We start from the raw sequence: 20139 nt of genomic DNA, 5'->3' as shown, positions 1-20139 counted from the left end.
GGATTTCTGGATGCTCATTGTTACTGAAACCAGGCTGTAAATGATTTATATGGGTAAAACTGCAAGGTAGAAGAGTAAGAATCTCTGAAATAAAAGTTCCAGCTTATGCAGTTGCTGGGTTCCTGGGCTGTGCCTTCATCTCACATGTGACTTATAATAGATTTTGTACTTATAAAAATAGAACAAAATAATGGCCAAGTGCTATGAATGCTTATGTGGACACCTTTCTCCTCTGCAGTGTGTTTACTTCAGTAAAAAAATCCACATACAGATTTTAAAGAATGAAATAGTTATAGACAAAGCAGAACCACTTCTAATTTGGTATGGAAAAAATCTCAATTATTCTCAGTATACACCTAACCAGGAAAGGATAAATTATGTGACTCAAAAAAATGGTATTACCTCTCACAATTCCACCTTGAAGCAATCTTTATTACACTTACCAGTCCTGCATTCCACATAAAATGGAGAAATGTTGCTGAAGTCACTAAGCCACAGAAACACATAGATCTTTAGCTGTTAAATAATGAATCATATTCACTATGATAAATCAAATATTTTCCTCAGTGCAACACTGTGCTGCATGTCCCAAAGTACACTGTTGATCTCCTACCTCTGATTTTGTAAACACTACAAAACCAGCAGAATGATATTCAAGTTCTAAGATCATACAATCTGTTCTATTTCCTTCATTCAGTTTAGCTCAAAAGATCAAAAAGCAAGCTGAGCTGGTAATTTCTCTTTATCTGCTATTCAACTTGCATGCTAACTTCCATAATGGAAATTCAGTTTCATATTTAATCTTGGATTTGTTTAGATTTTTTTTTTTTTTTGTATTTTCTATTAAGTGTTATTCCTCTTACCATTAATTTGATTAAACATGCATCAGCACTATTCAGCTGCAGGAGCCAAACGTTGGGTTTCTGGTGCTGCTCTGGGACTTGTCATCAAGCCAAACTCACAGATGTTCCAATGAACACACAGCATTTGGTCCATTTCTAGGATAAACACTGTACTTTGCTTTATCCACACAGTCATGACCCTGGATAAGAAAGCAGCAAGATCAGCTAAGTCCACTCACCTACTCTGTACTTTTGATAAGCTGACACAAAGCAGGAAGCAAAACTGAAAGATGGAAAATTAGGAAAAAAAAAATCCATGTTATTTTCATGCTTCATCCCAGAAGATTTTCTTATTTGAAAATTTATTTATCTTTTCCCTGTTGTGATGAGTTGGATATTTTCTCACAAACAACAGGGCAGGTAGAAGTACTTAGAAGCAGGAAAAACTGTGAAATTATATTTAGTAGCTGGGTAGAAATGAGATTATTGTGATGGCTCATAAGTGTGTGGATAACCCTCCCAGAATCCTCATAGCCTCTCACCTACTTATGCTGTGCTCCTGAAAGATACTGGTCTATAAAAACTTAATAAAACAGAAAATTGGGAACTGGTATTTTGAAGGACTCTGACATAAAGAAAACAACACATGTGTTACATGAAGAAATTGTTCATGAGCAATGAACAGCTTGGTCCATGGAGATATCAGCAACACAGCAACTGCAAATAAAAGTGTGTGATGTCAATGAAACCTGCAGGAATGCTGAGCACTGGGAGGTGCTGTTCACATGGGCTGTAAAACTGGGGTTGTACACCCAGCAGCAAGAGTTGTGTGCATATTGACTATGAAAAATAGCTTTTCCCCACAAAAAATCTATGAAAATACACATTTCTGTAACATTAGGGTAAGATCTTGGGTGTGGAGAGGTTGGTTCCTCATAAATGCCTGTCCCAGCCTAATCTTCTGTGAAAAAATTATGGCCCAACTGGAAAAAGTTCATTGTATTTTGAACAAGGGGGAATTTTTAAGAGACACATTTTAGTTTTTTTTTGTGAAAAGCACCAGTGTTTCAGTGCCATGATTATTCCACCAATTGATGCTTCCCAAAGAAAGATAACAGAGTAAAATCACCTGTTCTGACAAGTGAGATGCCAGCACTTTGTGGGGCCCAGCCTGTGCACTGGCTGCAATTAAATTTGCACACAAATTGAAGCGTGCAATGTTGATATTTCTCTTAATGGAACAGACCTTCTGGACAGAACTTTCAGAGCCTGAGGTAGTCATCTCTATTTTGCTGAGTCAAATGCTACATCAATCTTTACTTAAAATTTTGTATGAGCTTTAGATATTTCTATTTTACTGCACACATTAGCAAAGAACATCCCATCACGTACAGCTGAATAATACAAATACTTTTTGCTACTTGTTATGTCAGTCATCCAGTCAGGAGGTGGAGCAGGTCTTTTCAGAACAGGCAGCAATCCTGGAAGATGGATATTTTCATTTGATTTTGGGTTTTTAGGTGAAAGCCCTGTGGGAGGCTCCAAGTTTCCTTCAGCTTTATTTCTGAGGCCCCTTTGCTTGGGCTGCCACTGACTCTGCTCAGGAAGAGACACAGGAGAAGGGAAGATGTGGCAGGCAAGAGACAGCCTTGATCTGGCAGCAAAGCTCAGAGAGGAGAGGAAGAACTTCCTAGAAATGAGAAGGGGCTGGCACAATTCACAAAGCCAAGCCTAACCTTCAAGCAAGATCTGTAATTTTTTGCCCAAAGCTCTTGCTGACTCAGGGTCCTGTCACTAGCCTTTTCTCCACAATTTCCAATTTCCCTGCTAAAATTAAAATATTTAACCATGAAACCTGGTATCTTGTGCATGTCAGAATGATCCTTTAGGTGACTCTGTTACCTACACATACCCATGGGATATTCCTATTCTCTGGAGTTAGTTGCTGCCAAAAATATGTACAAGCCCCCTCACTGTTCTCTACTAATTAAGCAGGTGTTACTTATGGTTCTATTTCTGATGGAGGCCAAATGTTCTAATGCAATTGGAAAGAAAAAGAACATTTTAAAACCTCAACAAATTACTGAAGCTATGGATCCCAGCATATTTCCTTCAAGAAGTGTGTAGCAGGTCTGCTAAACAATTTATGAACATGAACTTTTGGCAGCTCTCATTTAGAAAAGACTGAAAAGAAAGTCTGCACACACATTCATTTCATTGAATAATTTACAGTGTATTGTAGTGTGGGATTTTTCTCCTTTTGTTCTAGAAACTGAGCAAATTTCAGGAGAAATACTATGCAATGAAATATATTCCCTTTGTTACTCACAGCTGTTAGGTGTATCTTTCTATTTTCTCCCTTTTTTCTATACCTGCTTTTATTGTGACATTGCTGTACCATGAAAAAAAACAGAGAATTTGATCAAGAGATGAAAGGAATCCCAGGAAGCTTTTCAGTCCTTCAGATTAAAAAAAAAAAAAAAAGCTATTGCTTAATCCATTTATATGGTATAAAGCATGTCTTTCTGTTTTAGTGGCAATACCCAGCATCAGCCAAAGGAACAAGGTGCAGAGATGAAATCTTGAGGCAGGCAAATGCACAAGGCCAGACTCATTACAAAAACAGGAGCAGAATTGCTCTTGACTTACTCTAGCCAAGTACAAGAGAAAGCCAAGAGTTATTTCAAATTGCACATGGAACAAAGCCCCAGTTTAACTGGGCAATTCAATGCCTAGCTCTGATCCTACAGCCAAGGGAGACCACAGCACTCCTGCTTCCATTCTTATCCAGAAGAGCTGGCTATAGGGATATTTTTTGCATGACACATTAAACTAGAAATTCTGCAAAACAAAATTTTAAGACTACATGGCTGAGCACACAAAATGAACAAAAGACAGAATTAAAAGTGTGTAATTACACAGTGTTAATTAGAGATGCTGGAATAGGGATCCTTGACTTCCCTAGATGGTTTGTAGGGTTGAATTTCTCCCCTTTTTGCAACTCCAAATGTTCAATGAGTAAATCTTGACCAGTATATGATATATTCTTTCAATTTAGAACAATACAACTGAATCATTGTTACTCAAGACAGATACACACAAGCTCTCTCAACTTCTGGGAATACATTTTCATCCTAATCAGAATCTGCACATTTGAAAAGCATCCTGAGTAAACCACAGCACAGGAGCTGTTTACTTTTAAAATACATTTGAATTATTTCATTCCTGTAATGAACTATACTAAACTTACTAGCAAAAGATTAGCCAGAGAGCTATTTCTGAGAAAATGATATCAAAAATCAGACCAAGGGATCAAAGACTAAATTAAACTTGGTATCAAGAACATTTACTTAAAGATGTTGTTGAATACATTATTTGCCAACTTGAATTAATTATTCTAGCTTGTTAGAGAAAAGGCTGGAGAGTCTCTTCATGTTAGGTACTTTCATGGAGCCAATGGTTTCATTAATAATTTGCTGAAAAATTCAGTGATCAAATCAGAGAAATATGTTTAAGTACATTAAGCATAATACAAAAGGGACACTACAATGATTGTGCAAGGCTTATTCATTGATAGAGAATGAAACCAGGGCCAGGCTGATGGATATTCCATGCTTTTCCAGGAAAAAATTACTATGAACTATGTGTCTGCCTACATATTTAATCAATAGTACTGCTCCTGCAATTCTTGGAGTGCATCAGCACTGAAAAGCCTGTGTTTAAAAATAAAATAAATTAATCTATAGTCATGACATTGTTAAAGAGGCTGAAATACAAGGAGTGGCTAAGTGTGGTGGATGACTTGCAGGATTTGGGCATGAAATTAATTTTTTCTTGGAGTTCACGGTGTGTGTCATAATGATGAATTTAAGGGAGGCTGTGTAAAGAGAGGCAAATATTTTATAATTGTTCCTCACTTTGAAGAAATGGCTCTAGAATGCTTTTCTTAGGCTACAACTAGGGGTTTACCAAGTGTTCTTTTGTAGAGGCTGTGACAGCTACAGAGGGAGAAAGATCTGGTGCTCTCAGGGTAATTGCTCCTGCTGGGTAACTCCTTATCCACATCTAGGAGTATTTATTTCAGGAGAAGCTCTGAAGTTATTCAGCCTGAATAAGGATAAGCAAGCTTCTAAGGAGATGTGAAACATATTTATGATGAGATTTAACCTAGAGCTTCTTTTTAAAATAAAGAGTAGGGTGACTACATTTTTATTCAAAAGGGTTTGCAGTAAACACTCAGATATGGATCTTCAAGAGGGAATTTAAATGAAAAACAGGGTGCCTGATGGAAAAAAAGTGATAGTTCCAGCTCCAGAAACAAAGATAAAACAAGATACAATGAAAAGAGGAAACAGAAGAAGCACTAATAGGTAATGCACTGAGGGTGAAGACAGAGGCAGACAGAAATTAGAGCAGAAATGAAAGCACAGTCAGTGATGTGGTGCTATGGGGGAGGATGACAAGTCTCATCTCAAAATGCACTTGAGCTAATTTTAGAAAAACAATGAAAAATCATAACATTAAGCATGGTCACATTACTAAAAAGAAAACTAGATCTTCCATGTGGGTTCAAGTCTTTATATATATTTATATCTAAATATCAAATATTTCTTTGTGAGGGCCGTGAAGTCTGTTCATCTAAGGCCTTATTTGCAAACAAAACTATTTTGAGTTCATTAATAAGTCAGTATGCCTCATCTATTACTCCACAAAACTGACCCTGCACCTCACTGAATGAATTTCTATGACATTTGAGCTGTGAACCAAATGCCTCATATGGAACAAGCAGTGATATGAACCTGTGAAATATTTTACAGGAGACAACAAAAAACCATGAGACTAAATATTCCTTCCAACCACCCTCCCCCCAAGCCCTCACAACTGGAAACAAAATTCTGCAGCTCTAGTGGAGGAAAAAATAGAATGAGGAGTCCAGAATACAAAAATATAATTTCCTTTTCATGCACTAATACACACAGTTACTGCACGTAGATTTGGGAATTACTTTAAAAATAATAAATATTAAGCTGTGCAGGTTTTTTTTCTTTTTAAGTACTCTGTCAATGAAGAGATGCTTAATGTTGGGAGGCACAGGAACTTGTGAGCCTTTAAGCTGATGAGGATTCAGCCACAGAGGGGCAGTCAAGGACAAGAGACAAGATTTGCCTCTGGAGCTCTTCCACAAGCTCATTGAACAGATCAAATATTTTAGATACTAAGGGCAAAATCCCACAGTGCTTAGTCAGGCAAAACTCCCATTGGCCTCAACAGGAGTTTTGCCTGAGTAAGTACTGAGCAAAGACTGTGATGTCTGACCTAGATTGATCAGAGTCACACCAATTTAACACTTTTTTCAGACAGACAGCACCGTGCTGCAATATCCCTGCGACATTCTGCTTAAAGGGAAAAACAGAAACTGCAAACTGTGAATCATCCTCCCCTCCCAACCCCCCCTTACAGTGAAGGGAAGAACTCACAGCTGGGCAAGAAGCTGCTACCCTGAAAGTCTGCCAAAGAACAAGACTAATAAAGAATGCAAGGAACTAAAAGTTTACTATTGCAAAGTTTTGAAAATCTGATAGATCAGGCAAGTGCACAAGCCAGATTCCCAAGGGCTTGTGTATGACTGAAGATGATCTGGCTTTCATTCTTGCAAGCAAACAGGCAACAGTAATAACCTTCCTACTGCAGTTATCCTTTTGATTTAGGGCAAATCACAATTCCTACATGGTCAGTGGAAATTCCTCTGGTTGATTTCACTGGGGATTCATTTAGGTGAATAACTAGGCCAGTCTTGTTCCCAAGTTAACAATTCTATTACAAAAATATGAAAGTAGATTAAGTTTAACACATGTGTCTACCTTGATTCAGAAACTTCCTTCTGTAATTACAGAATCTGATTTACAACAACTTTGATATCATGTACAGGAGAAATACTAGAATTAGTTCAAAGAGAGCAGATAAATTAATCAGCATGTGAGATGTGCATTTTTTTTACTTTCTTCTTCTAGCTGAAGTGAATACCAAAGCCTTGACATATCAGCAATCAGGTCACAGGTTCCCCCAGGAGAACAAAGGAGAACATCAATACTGCACATCTAAACACAAAAGCAAAAATCCTACTAGGCTGGAACTCCCCTCTTTCATATTTCACTGGATCTACCCTTTGCCAGATTTGTTACATAAAGAGTAGCTGAGCAATATGGGAAGATACTCTTTTCTTATCTGTGAACTCTTCCATGATTACTGTATCCTAAACCCTCCCAGATGTGCAATATTACCCAGAGAAGCAGGCAGAATCATAGAATCATTTCATTTGGAAAACACCTCTAAGTTCATCAAGTCCACTCATTACCCCATCAGCCCCACGTTAATCACTAAAACACATCCCCAAGTGCCACATCCACACAACTTTTAAACACCTCCAAGGATGGTGACTGAACATATCCATAATGCTGACATCTGCCCCCAAAAAGTCCCCACTTGCTCTCTTCACATAAGTAAAAGCAGAAAAGGAATCTTGGTTTTCTCCAGACTCGTGTTTTGAACACTGGATATCAGAACTCCAGGCTAAAATCAATTAGGGTCAAGTCCTTGCTAAATTCACAGAATTTGTTTTCTGTGTTACCATTTATTTTCATGGAACATGAACATAAGTAGTGTCTCTGAAATTTCAATGCCTCTTTCTCATTTGACAAATTTCAAATTGATGGCAGTCATTAAGAAACACAGCCCTTGCCAGTCACATGCAAATACAATGTAGGGTAATCCCCCAGGAGCCAGTCAGAAAACCCTCCACCCCTTAGCAGGCAGTGTAACCACACATCAGATCTTTAGCACACAGGAATTCCCAGTTCTGAAAAACAAACAGGATTTCATCACAATCTAGCAGCACTGCTGAGAATTTTCCATCTCTTCCAGGGTCATAACTTTTTGCTCTCCAGTTGACACAGCCAGCTCAGTGCAAGACACACCTCAGCAGAAACAGAATTGAGACAAAAACATAAATGATCTACAGCAGCTGAAGTCACAGGATGAGTCTCCTCCCATCCAAGCTCCTTCCATGTGAGCTTTGAAATATGCATCTGTTTAAATAATCAAGTCCAACAGGTGGTTGGTCTGGGTTTTTTTTTTTTTGTTTTTTTTTTTTTTACTAGAGTCAAGAATTCATTTAATCATACTCATGGACATAACATATCCTGCTGTGTAATATGTCAAGATTTAATTATGAAGCTTTACAAAAAAGCCTGGTAAAGCCAAGTGCTTCAAATTTTCAACCCAGACGTTTTATATGCCTGTATGCAGAGTAGTTAATTTTTACACTGGTATTTAATGTGGCTTATAAATTCCCACTGAGAGTGGTAGAACAAATAAAAACAAAAAATCATCCATTTCTTATGTCCTTTCACCTACCAATAACTAAATAAAGGAGTTAGAGCTGAGCTATTTGGCTCACTGGATATGAATGGTTTTCCTTTCCCAGTGAATTACTTACCTCTTGTAAGCACACAGTAAACAAATTTTATAATAGTTTCTTAACTCATCTTTGAAAGGTACCAGTAGTTTTTAATGAGAAAAACAAAAAACCCCAAAACCCCACCTACATGAATAAGTGACATTCTTTTTCAAGGCTTCCAAGAGACTGTCCTGCTTGTTCCATATATCAAAATACCATAACCTATGGGAATTACTGTCAGCTCACATGCTACTGAAAACAACTGCTTTGACCTTAATGGACTGCCTTGAAGCTCATTAAACAGTATACCAGGAGCTGTGCATAGTGCAGGTGTGTTCCAGCACAGGAAAGGGATTTTATGATTTGCTGCACCTTGGTCAGTACATTGAATACTAAAATCCTAAATGAACTGTAATCCTTCATTTGCAATAAACAAAACAGGCATTCAAGATTACATTCATTCACAGAATTAGCAACAGAGCAATAACTTTGGTTTTATGCCAGTACACCTACTTTTCTACTCTTAGGTGTGGATAGTACTGTTCTGACTGAATAAAGATCTCACTAAAAATGTATAAGCATGTTCTGCATGTTTACAACAGCTTCTTCAATTGTTTGAAAATGGCAATTCTCATAAAAAATTATAAATGCATCCAATCAAATCCATACAGAGCTGAACCCCCAGCTGTCTGAAATTAGATTAATATTCTGAAAATTGTTAGCCTTAAAAAAATAATTAACAGTATGAGGAATTAACAACAAAATGATAGCTCACAGTATGCAGGGCATGTTTACACATACATATAAGTGCACTGCACATTTATTGGGCTGGTTTCCAAGGAGAAGAGTGTGCACAGACCATTTTTCAAGGTTTTCATGTCCAGCTGAGAGGTCAGTAACTTTTGTGCCCTGGTCAGACCCATATCTTTTCAGAAACACCACCTGTAGCTTCCTGACATTCACAATCTTCTTTTACTTCAGAAATTATTTTTGAGTGCATTGACTTTTTCCACCTCCTCTGTCCTTGCACAGCTACTTAAGATTTGCTCAGAGATGTAACATTGCCTCTTTGCATGGACTGAATACTGGCAAGTTTTGAATCTTATCCAAAGACAGACTTGACACTTGTGACTCTCTGTGGGGGGAAAAACTGCTATAAATTTCAGGGTTATATGTCACAGATTCATCAAATATCTCTTAAGATGCAAAGATCTCCAAGAGCACCAGCACAACAGATCTGTAAGGAGTTCATTCTCAATCCTATGAAACATTTGTAAATAAAACCACTGAGAGATGCTCACAGAGTCAACCTGAGAAACAGCAAAAGCACATACATGTAGAGTTGGAGACTCAAATTTAATATGAAAATGGGAGGAGCCAGAGAGACAAAAAGCTGAAATCCAAGCTAAAAGAAAGGCAGAGCTTGCAAATCTTTAAAAGCAGCATCCTTTAGATTGATTACAGTACAATATATTCTTCTAATTTGAAATTAAATTGGATTACAATGAATGATGGATGTTGTTTTGAAAGCCACATTAGGAATGAAGTACAAAATACCACGTTTTTTACAGCCAAAATCTTAACACAAACTTGGGTTGAATTCATCAACATTCTAATTTTGGGAAAGAAAAAGTGAAATGCAAATTTCCAACTGTATTTCTCTGCCAAATCCATATTTGAAGTTCCTTCTCAGAGTGGTGTGGAAGATAAAAGCAGGGATGAGATTAAGTTTCATAATTAAATTCAACCATTATGCTCCTTTTTAATTTCTGCACATCTAAATGCAAATTTGCATGCTTTTTCATATGCATTCTCAGACCTCAAATAACTGTGGAAGTGAATACTCACAGAAATTCAAAGTTTGACAAAACTGGAGTTTAATTTTATGTTTCATTGCCCTCTTGGGATCTTCCTCCTAAGGGTCAGTGTTTGTCGTGGTCAGTTATAACCTGTTTATTTCTATTACTAAATTTAAGGAGGGTTAAATAAACCAGAAGACCTCTTAGATGAACTTGGGATCACAGCTGGATAAAAGCTGAAGAGAGAATTTAAAAAAGAATGTTTCCAAATGTTTAAATTTTGTCACAGACATATTTTTATCTTCAGGGGCTGCTACAAACCACTCAAGTAAATAGCAAGCACCACACACTACACTGAACAGCTCAGTTTGGGATTTCTGTTACTTCTAAACACACAGCTACTACTTAAAAGTCATCACACCTCACACTGGTACAGCCCAACATTCTGAGATATTAACTGGCTACTTCAAAGTATTTATGTGCATGCCAGAGTCTCACTAGAGCAATTCCCACTGTCACTCTCCAGTTAAAAGCAAACCTTTCCCCCAGCAGGGTGGTGCCCAGCTGAGAGCAGGGACTTGCAGTGTCTGGGGAGCAGCAGCAGCCAGCAGCTGGATTCCTGCACAAGAGCACAATAATCCTGATGAGGCAGGGTGGTACCAAGGGACCTGCCCAAAGACAACCCTTTGGGATCCCATTGAGGTCTGGCACAGTAGCCTTGGAAGGATATTTTATTTTTATAATACCCAATCTAAATTTCCCCAGGATGTTTCCTCTCATTTTATCACTCATCATCAGGAGCAGAGGCTGACAGGGAGTTGTAGAGAGCAGTAAGGTCCCCCCAAGCCTCCTTTTCTGCAGGCTGAGCCCCACCAGCTCCTCCTCATCAGACTGGTTCATGCTCCAGACCCTTCATGTCACATCACACACAGAGATAAAGAGTTTCACCATTTATGCTCAACATTAGGTCACCAATGAGTTTTCAAGAAAACAGGTTAATGCAGACCTTGGCAGGTCAATGGTTCTTTTCTCAATGGTTGTCAATAACCAATTTACTCTACAGTCCATGACTGATTCTAACCTTAAAGTAAATACCTAGTCAATATGCTTGCAATAGCACAGAGGTTGTTCAGAAACCATTGCTTAACATCCCAAATTAATTGGAAAATCATTTGCATCTTGTTTTACTTTTCAGCAAATTAAACCTTCTCTCCCCAAACCTGTTACCTGTGTATCACTCAGGGAAATCTGAGTGTGTCTTGCCATGTGGAAAGTATATAACAAAGTCAAAAAATATGAACTTCTCATCCTGATCCCCCCAAAGTTTTGCTACTTACTAATATTTATAAAGATTACTGGCATCAATCTTTGCTCCTCTAATGTATCTAGTAAGTCTGAAATCTTCCTGGATGTGGTATTTAACCCAATTGCCTTGAGAAGAATCAGACCTATAAAGTTTACAAAGGGATTCAGGAAATATAATGCAATAAATCAATTCTATAACTACTATTATGGAAAGAAGAAAATATTCCATATAATAAGGCTGAATGAATTCAGAATGGATTCAGAAATAAAGCTGATGAAAGAAATCTAGAATATGTTTCTTTATCATATAATTCTATTTGTAGCAGCTTTTTGTCTCACTAAAAATTAGATTTAATGCAGACTATTAAAGTGTCACCTATGAGAAATACCAGTTTAGTCCTTTTTGCAGTAATGTCACAAATTCTGTTCTGATTATAAATATTTTGCTACAGGTAAAGAGTTGTTCTGGGGCCATGTGGCTCCTTTTGAAACACATGTGAACCCTGACCATGTTTTAAACTCAATGAATCTGCAACATGTAACACAGTCTATAAAAAGCAGGGATGCAAGAGCCTAGATGTCCTCTGTATTGACACAAATGCTTATTTATATACTAGAAATGTCTTTTTATGACTGTTGCCTTGGAAACCACTACTAAAATGGAAAGTTTTGTCTCCAAAGTCAAAACCCTCATAGTGTTCAGTTATCCCAAAGTTTGCTTATTTTTTCTTCATCAATCTGGAACACAAAGATTTGCAGTAAAATGTTCCTGGATTTTAATTCCTCCTTCCTATTCTAAAATGATATCTTGCTGTAAATTTTTTGATTCCAGGTAACCTGCAGGAATCAATATTTTACTTCCTGAAAACTCTCTCATCAAAGACATATTTACATCCTTTGTCTCAATAAGCTGGAAGACAAAAAGAATACACACTGCATCGCAGACATTAAAGTCTATTTTAGGGCTATAGTGTATTGTAGATAATTTCCAAAGAAAACATCCAACTGTACCATTCAGTTTCTGACACCAGGACTAAGACAAAAAGGGGAAGATAAAATAATCAGTTTCCTCTGAGCATTGACAGTGCTGTACTGGGAGATGTGAGGCTAAAAATACCACTGTTCAATATGCAGACCCACTCTGTGGATTCCTTGCAGTTACAGGTACGGGGCTGTTACCAATAAAAATCTCTGTGGAGAGGAAACATGAATTCTAAAAGCACAAGAATCCTTGAGAGAACACTGAGTGTTTAACCTTCACATGTTGAAAACACAATATGGAAATAAAGAGATGCTATAAAATTCTCTAGTAATACACATGGCCTGCTGTTGGGAAGATGTTCACAAAGAGGGAAAAAAAGGTCAGTGCCAAAATGATGGGCAGTGAGAGCTGCAAGAGGATTTGGCACCCAGTGTGGGCTTCTGGTCCATGTCACCATGAAAGCCTTCCCTGAGTCCTCCTGAGGCACTTCTGAGTTCTACACCTACAACAAGCTCTCATGTCAAACAGCTGGATGAACCAACAGGAAAATTGGGAGCATTTCAACAAAGCCTGTTCTCTGTTTCAAGGAAATCCTTTATAACAGACAAAGGTGCTGGAACCCAGAAGCCTGAGAGTTTTGAACTTTCTGTGCTTTTTGGCACTGATCCCCAAGGGAACACTGCTTTTGACTTGAGACCTTGGAGAGGCTCCCAAATTTGAGTGATGGAGTTAAAGTCATGGGTGTGTAGTTGGAATAGAGGTGTGTAGTGTCACATGGTGAAGGGTTTTGAATTTGGGGTTTTAGAATATAGCAATAGGTATGGGACAAGATGGAGGTTCTTGGGTGTTGTCTCTTCTTGCTCCTTCTTCTTCATGGTTTCAGGTAGTAGTTTTTGGTTGGATAGTGCTGCACTGAGGGTCACAGGGTTATTGGTCAAAAGTATAAATAATATAGGTGTTAGATTTTAATTGGACTGTTCAGCTTTAAAAGACCTTGTAACTAGCTAGATTCATCTCCATTTTGCTCATTTTTAGCTGCTAGGTAGAAGTGTTGCAGAACTCTCTGTACTTTAGATAAGATTTAATAAACAACTGAGCCCGAACATGAAAAATTAATCTCTTTTGTGATTTGACTCCTGACTCTGAGAGAAGGGAGAAGAAAAAGAAGACAAGCCACTAACATAAAGAAAAAAAGGAATATGTAATGGCACTGTTTGTTTTTTTTTCACAACATAGCACTTCCTGATTAAAAGCAGCTCTAGCCATCATGGACAGGACAGGCACTAACTGCTCTGTAAAACTAACTGTTGTGTGTTGGTATCCAGCAGAAAATGACAGGATAAATAATAGCTGAAAGCCTCTGGTTATCATTTGGTATCTTTCCTGACCCTCACTGGGAGGGGGGCTGCCTGGGCTCAGAGCTCAGACTGTCCCTTGACTCCTGTTGTGGGGCACTTGGTGCCAGCTGAGCTCCTCACACAGTGAGGCTCAGCCCTCCTGTGAGAACCTGTTAAGCTGCAGTCATGTCTGTTTTCCCTTTCAAGCCTCTTACCAAGGAGCAGTGTGAAGCAAAAGAGGTTTTGAGAAATAAATGAAGGAAATCTCTGCTATAAAGTAAAATCTGGGGTCTTTTTTCCCCCAGCTTGCATATTAAAACCAACAGAAAACCTTGCAAAGTGACTTGTTTTCCTCTAAGTCAGCTTGCAGTTCTGTGGAGAACTTCTAAGAAATGGAAGTTGCAGCAAAATTTTCAGAACACCTCTATTTTAGGCCTAAACTAAAATATATATTCTACATATATAAATAGATAATATCTATAATCCCATTACAATATCTACATTGAATTTAGTAGATGCACCAGAATACTTACTGCAGTACAGAGCAATCAGATGAATTCCTTATTTTGGCCATACTTCACTTTTTAAAGTGAAACAGAAAAAAGAGTGAAATAAATTATTTAATATTTATTTATCTTCTCTCTGTGCCCTATCATGGGAATATAAAAATTCTGTACATTTTGTGACAGTATTAATGAGAATGCACTCCTCCTCTGAAAAGTTGTAGTTTAAATGATAGATATGAAAGGTACTCAAAAATCAGCTTGGAATTAGCTGTTGTGATAATAATTGGAACTGAAATATAGTTTGGTATCAGGAAAAAAAATGGTGTATTGGGACTTGTCATTTGAACAAGCTTCTTCATGTTCAAGAATTTTTCACTTCACTGGAACCCCCCCCCAAAACACCACAACCCAAAAAATCCCACCCCAACTCCCCTCACCCAAATCCCACTTGCCATTGTAGCAGTTTATCTGCATCACATGAGGAATTAAGTGTTAATGAACTGACCTAAACCATGCAAGGAAGGTCCTACATGTCCAGATAGAAGGTAAACTTCAGTGAAATAAAATCAAAATTTTCATTTATGAATGCAAGGGTTAACAGCATGCTTCCAACAGTGAAGCTGGTAAGAGTCTCTCCTCTCCCATCTCTCTCTTTTCCGAACACATCCTTGTAAACGAACACAAATTGCCAGAAGAGGAAACAACAAGGGAAAGACCCTCCACAGCCAAAAAAACTGCAAAGAAGAATGAAAAAGGTCTCCCACTTACCCTTGCACATTTGCTTAATATAAACTTTTGCCAAAGTTTATTACACATCCCATAGCCAAAAATCAAAACAACTTCCCTCAGCACTGCCAGTGTTCCCTGAATCACATGCCTGAGAAGGGAGCAAAGCCAATTCCGCCTGTTCTTCCTACGGCACAGACAAATCTGAAACTGCAATAAAAGAGGCACAGGCAGTCAGCTGTTCAAGTTAGAAGAAAACTCACACTTGTGGTGTAGGCAGCTTCGGGGTCATCCTCCAGCACCCGTGACAAGCCAAAGTCGGAGACTTTGCACATGAGGTTGCTGTTGACCAGGATGTTGCGCGCGGCCAGGTCGCGGTGCACGTAGCCCATGTCCGACAGGTACTTCATGCCAGAGGCAATTCCCCTCAGCATCCCCACCAGCTGGATCACTGTGAAGTGCCCATCGTGCTTCTGCAGGGGAACAAACAACACAACTACTCCCCATTTATTCCATCCCAGTGATACCAACCACAGCTCTTGTTTAAAACGCTTTTGTCACCCGTCCAGCAAGGCTGCCCACTTGCAAGCTTGTTTTTTCAAGGACTTGTGTTGCTTGGCAGTGCTTCCCTCACATCTCTCATTGTGCAGCTTATCCCCCTTTCCTCCACATTTTCACACATTTCACAATCTTCCCACTGACAACATTTAATTGCTTTCACACTTGGTTACTATGAACCTTCCCCCAATACTGTTTTTAGTACAAGAATGAGAAAGGACACAAAACTCTTCACCTATTACTCCATGGCCTCAGGAAACAAAGAAGCCTCTTTTTATTGTCTCAGCCTTGATTGTCTGCATTGAGGTACTGCTGTTACCTTGCTTTTATGGTATTTTTTTGGGGGAGGCTTGTTTGTTTTTAAAAAAAATCCCAAAATAACCTAAGAAAAGTTTGGGACTTTAGCTCATGCTAACACCTAATCTCTGAACATTAGATTAAAAAGTAGATTTGGGGTGGAATTCAGGGGTTATGTAGCTTTGCCAAATTTTTCCTGGCAGATTAAGGTTAAACTCAGACCCATGAATGCATTAAACTGCTTAACACCTTCTGAAAACTATTGGAGTTGAGCATGTAAATAAGAGTAATGCCATTAACTGTGCTTGCTCACTGGGCAGCCTTGCTGGGCCTCAGTTTCTCCATCTGCAGCATCAAAGTTAACACTTCTTTATGTCCTGCATCAGACAGCTGCTGAATTATGTGGCAGTGTGGACCTGCACAGAAATGTGATTGCAGGTTCTTTGTCTTGTTTAGGTCTGCTCTATCTACCACTCACAGCAGACTGCCTGCAGAAGTATTTTTGTGACCTCAACTGGCAGACATTTAGCTTCTCATGGATTATTTAGTGACCCAGGCTTTTAATGTTCAAAGGAACAGCCAAACAAAAACAACTCCTGCAAACAAGTTAGCTTTTCATTTTCTCTTTCAACACTTTCAGCATTGGGCTACTGAGAAATAACAAGTTTTGATCAGCATTCAGGACACTTCTATAGCTTAGCTCATGCATTTAAGCAAGCTAATTTTTATAGGGAAGAAACTTACAGAAAGTTTAGCAAATTCATTAGATGCAACATGCTGAACTATGTTTCACTTTATCCCTGGTCAGCAAAGTATTTCAGCATTCCCATAAAGATTCAAGGATTTGGGACTATATCCAGCTAGTCAGGATATGAACATTTAAAGACTATGACAAAAATCAGAAAGAAAATGGTAAAAGGAAGATACCAACACACCTTGTCAGCTAGAAGACCTCACTGCCTCATTATACTTCTCAGCAATACTTGATTTAAGGAGCCATGCCAAACACCACAGCCACCTCCCAGGAAAGCACATGTAATGACACTTCTTTGAAACCAATTATTTACAACTGATTTAGAGCAAGTTTTTCCCCTTGTCACTGTCATGTCAGGGCAGTAAAGCTTTTCTGTCTCTTAAATCTCCACACCAAAGTGGAGGCAGCTCTCCCCAGGTGCTCAGGCCACACCTTCCCTCCTTGTCACCATCAAGGCCACCAGTGAGCAGCTGGTCCTGCAGAGGACACTCAGGTGAGGGTCAAGACACAACTGTAATGAGTCCCAAACTATCAGTGACAGGTGTTTTAAATAAACTCATTCCATCCAGCAATTAAAGCAAAGAGAGACAAAAGATTATATTCTTAACTACTTTGAGCTGCTTCCTATAAAGGAAGGACAGGAATTCTAGCCAATATTTTTGTAATAAGGCCACATGGGATTTGCCTTTTATTTACTAATTCTACTTGTTCAATTGATTAAAAAATTACAAAGTTGGTCGCCAACAGTTAATACTCTTCACACTTACCATGTATGTATTTTTTTTTCAGCTAACTGTAGAATTATGATTTGGAACAAAGTGCCAGCACCTGACTTTTGCAAAATGTCCAGTCAAGCCCCTCTCTACCCCAACAAAAAAGCATTAAACTAAACCAACCCCTCAAACCTTTAGGTTTTACCTCCTCCTTACCAACTTCATTTTTTCAACAAACCTTAGAGTCATCTGCAGCACCTCCCTTAACCTTTTGTCTTCTTGGATTGCAAGCATTCATTCCTTCCTTTTTTAATTTCTGCTCTTTCAAATCTTGACCACGCTTGGCTGATTTTTCATAAAGCATAACCTTTTGTCTGCTCTTTCCAAGTCTCAGTACTTCCCTTACCAGTATAGCTGTAATGCCTGAGTTTAAAACAATCTCATGCTTTTGCCATTTTCTCCATCCTTCTTTCAAGTTTTTTTTTTTTTTTTTCTTTTTGGCTTCTGCCTTGACACAAAAAGTTAAAGCTTCTTATCTTCACTGTTAAAGAAATGACAGACCTGCTAAAGCACCAGCTGCAATTTTATTCTGTTCTCCTTCTGTATATTTCTCAGAATCCTCTACTGTATCTGTTCTCCTCTCTTTTCTCAGACTTAGTTTTATATTTTTTCACTGCCAGCCTTGCAGTTGGACCAACTACATTTTTACTGTCAGCAGAAGAGTCTTTTCTCAATCAAGTCTCTTTGAAATAATTTCTGCATCAGTTTCCATGCCAGCTGTATCCCCTTACAATCTATAAACTGTTATCTTTCAATACATCAACACTTTTTTTCATGTAAGCTGATCAGGATACAGACTATGAGCTATATTAAACCTTTAGAAAATTCAGCTAGGTTGATGAAATTATAGCAGGTAGAATCTGGCCTCATATTTTCAGCATTTTTTAAGTCCCCAGGTACAATCCTTTGGCAATTTTCCACTATCTTGTTTCATTCACTTGGCATACAGGGAAATAAAACACTCATCTGATTGATAGGATGGTTGTTACCCAGGGTTTTATTCTGATTCCCATAGCTTAGATTTGAAATATTTTTGATAGATTCCCACAGGGCTGTTAAAGGTGCTAATCAATACTGGCAGCAATTCAGACCTCAGTGGACTCACTACATTTATCCTATCATCCCATTAAATTTTAATCATGCTTTGATTGCTTTGCTAAATAAACTTTTCTCAACAGCTGGGTATAGATGCAATACCTGAGTAGCTGCTCCTGCATTTATGCAGCCCTTAAAAATGCCCTGAAAAAAAGATTTTTATTCAGCTACAGTTTGCTTTTGAGACCTTTATGTAAGTGAAATATTCTCCTCATGTTACAGACCTTTCAAGAGCACGAACATATAATGGGCTGCTGAAGAGGTTCAGTTACTCCAGGGAAGGAAATAGAATATCCAGAGTTTCTCTCATTGCATTTTGCCCTCCAGTTTTCAGCTCCAGTGCCCAGCTTAGTGCTTTTCAATAAGACTGTGGAATTTTTCTTCTTCAGAAGGCTTTTTCCATTTCACTACTCAGTAATCTTTTGGCGGTGTGGCCACTGGATTTTTCTGTACTGTTTCTGGAGTTCCATCTACTCCAAAATCCACTTCCTTATGTGTCAAATTAATCAGAACACTTTTAGGCCTTTATCCTCTGTGCACGATTTGATAAGGTCTAAAGATTTTACAGCAGATTATTTAGATCTCATTTTAGATGGAGGACAGCACTGAAAATGGTGTGTCTAACTTAGATCATATTCACCACTGACTTCCTACTGGTCACTGAGTGAAAGATGCAATTCTTGTTATGCATTTATTGTAACAATTTTACTGTGCAAAGTAAGTGGTAGAACTTTGTCAACATAAATCTTCCAAAATTCAAGCTGCAGCTTGTAAGTGTAACTCATGTTTCAAACTATCATGTGTGTCAGATTCAAGTTTATATTTTTGGTACTAAATGAGGTCAGCTGCTAATTTCTTCTTCATTCAACTGTTGACAGGATTCCATGCAGACTTAATTATTATTAATAGATTCCATTAATTCAATTAAATATAATTACTTCATTTCATTTTAAATGCTAATGAGTGATCCTACACAGAGTACAGAACAGCTCTACCCCAAACTCCTTTCCATCCCAATTCCATTCCCTCCACACAGGATGTAGCCAGTACAGCAGAAATTTCATGAAGACCATATTTCTCACAAGGATCTCATGTGAGAGAGTTTTAAAGCCTTACTGAAGCCAAAGTTCAGGAGATCAGCTGTTTCTCCCACAGCCACAAAGCCTGAGCCCTGCTACAAAAGGAAACCAGATCTGTTTGACAGAATCGGCTCTTGACAAATCCGTGTTGGCTCACACTTATCTCACTGTTATCTTTGAGATGTTTGGACTTTGTTTGATAATTTGTTCCAGAAATCTTACAGCAGTTGACATTAAGCTGACTGGCCTGTAATTTCTTGGCTTCTTTTTTCCTTTTTTTCTAAAAGACATTCAAAATCCCTTCATTTAAAAGACACTGGCTCTGTTCCGATCTTCTGATTTCTCATTCTTGACAAATTCACAAAGAGCACAGTGAGACAGTCCACATTACCTTTCCAATTCTTTTTGCCTTCAAATATAAGACCATTTATAATAAATTTCTTGCTGCTTGATATTAAGAATATCTATGGTATTTAATATCTCAGTAAGAATATCTACACATTAAAAATGCCCAGCATTTCTAAATGAGCTTCTCACAGCAGCATCAGAAATTATATTTTATACATCATTTAGGAGGGTAAAACATTGCTTGAGAACAAATGCTGGCTCTGTAGCATCAGTGACAGCTTC

The 20139-nt window shown here is 38.2% G+C and overlaps 1 protein-coding gene across 2 annotated transcripts in view; it reads right to left on the bottom strand.

Annotated features, from left to right (window-relative positions):
- The window catches only part of LOC130257195 (ephrin type-A receptor 6), a 271650-nt gene that overhangs the window by 22621 nt on the left and 228890 nt on the right, over positions 1–20139 (bottom strand). For both annotated transcript variants that reach the window (XM_056499489.1, XM_056499481.1), the window contains one exon: positions 15217–15426. In XM_056499489.1, the coding sequence (XP_056355464.1) occupies positions 15217–15426 (210 nt within the window). The remainder of the gene's footprint in view (positions 1–15216; positions 15427–20139) is intronic.

The sequence above is a fragment of the Oenanthe melanoleuca genome, chromosome 1 (assembly GCF_029582105.1).
Source record: "Oenanthe melanoleuca isolate GR-GAL-2019-014 chromosome 1, OMel1.0, whole genome shotgun sequence".
In the NCBI taxonomy this organism is placed as follows: Eukaryota; Metazoa; Chordata; class Aves; order Passeriformes; family Muscicapidae; genus Oenanthe; species Oenanthe melanoleuca.
The sequence above is the reverse complement of the archived record's forward strand: the minus strand, read 5'-3'. Positions and strand labels throughout refer to the sequence as shown.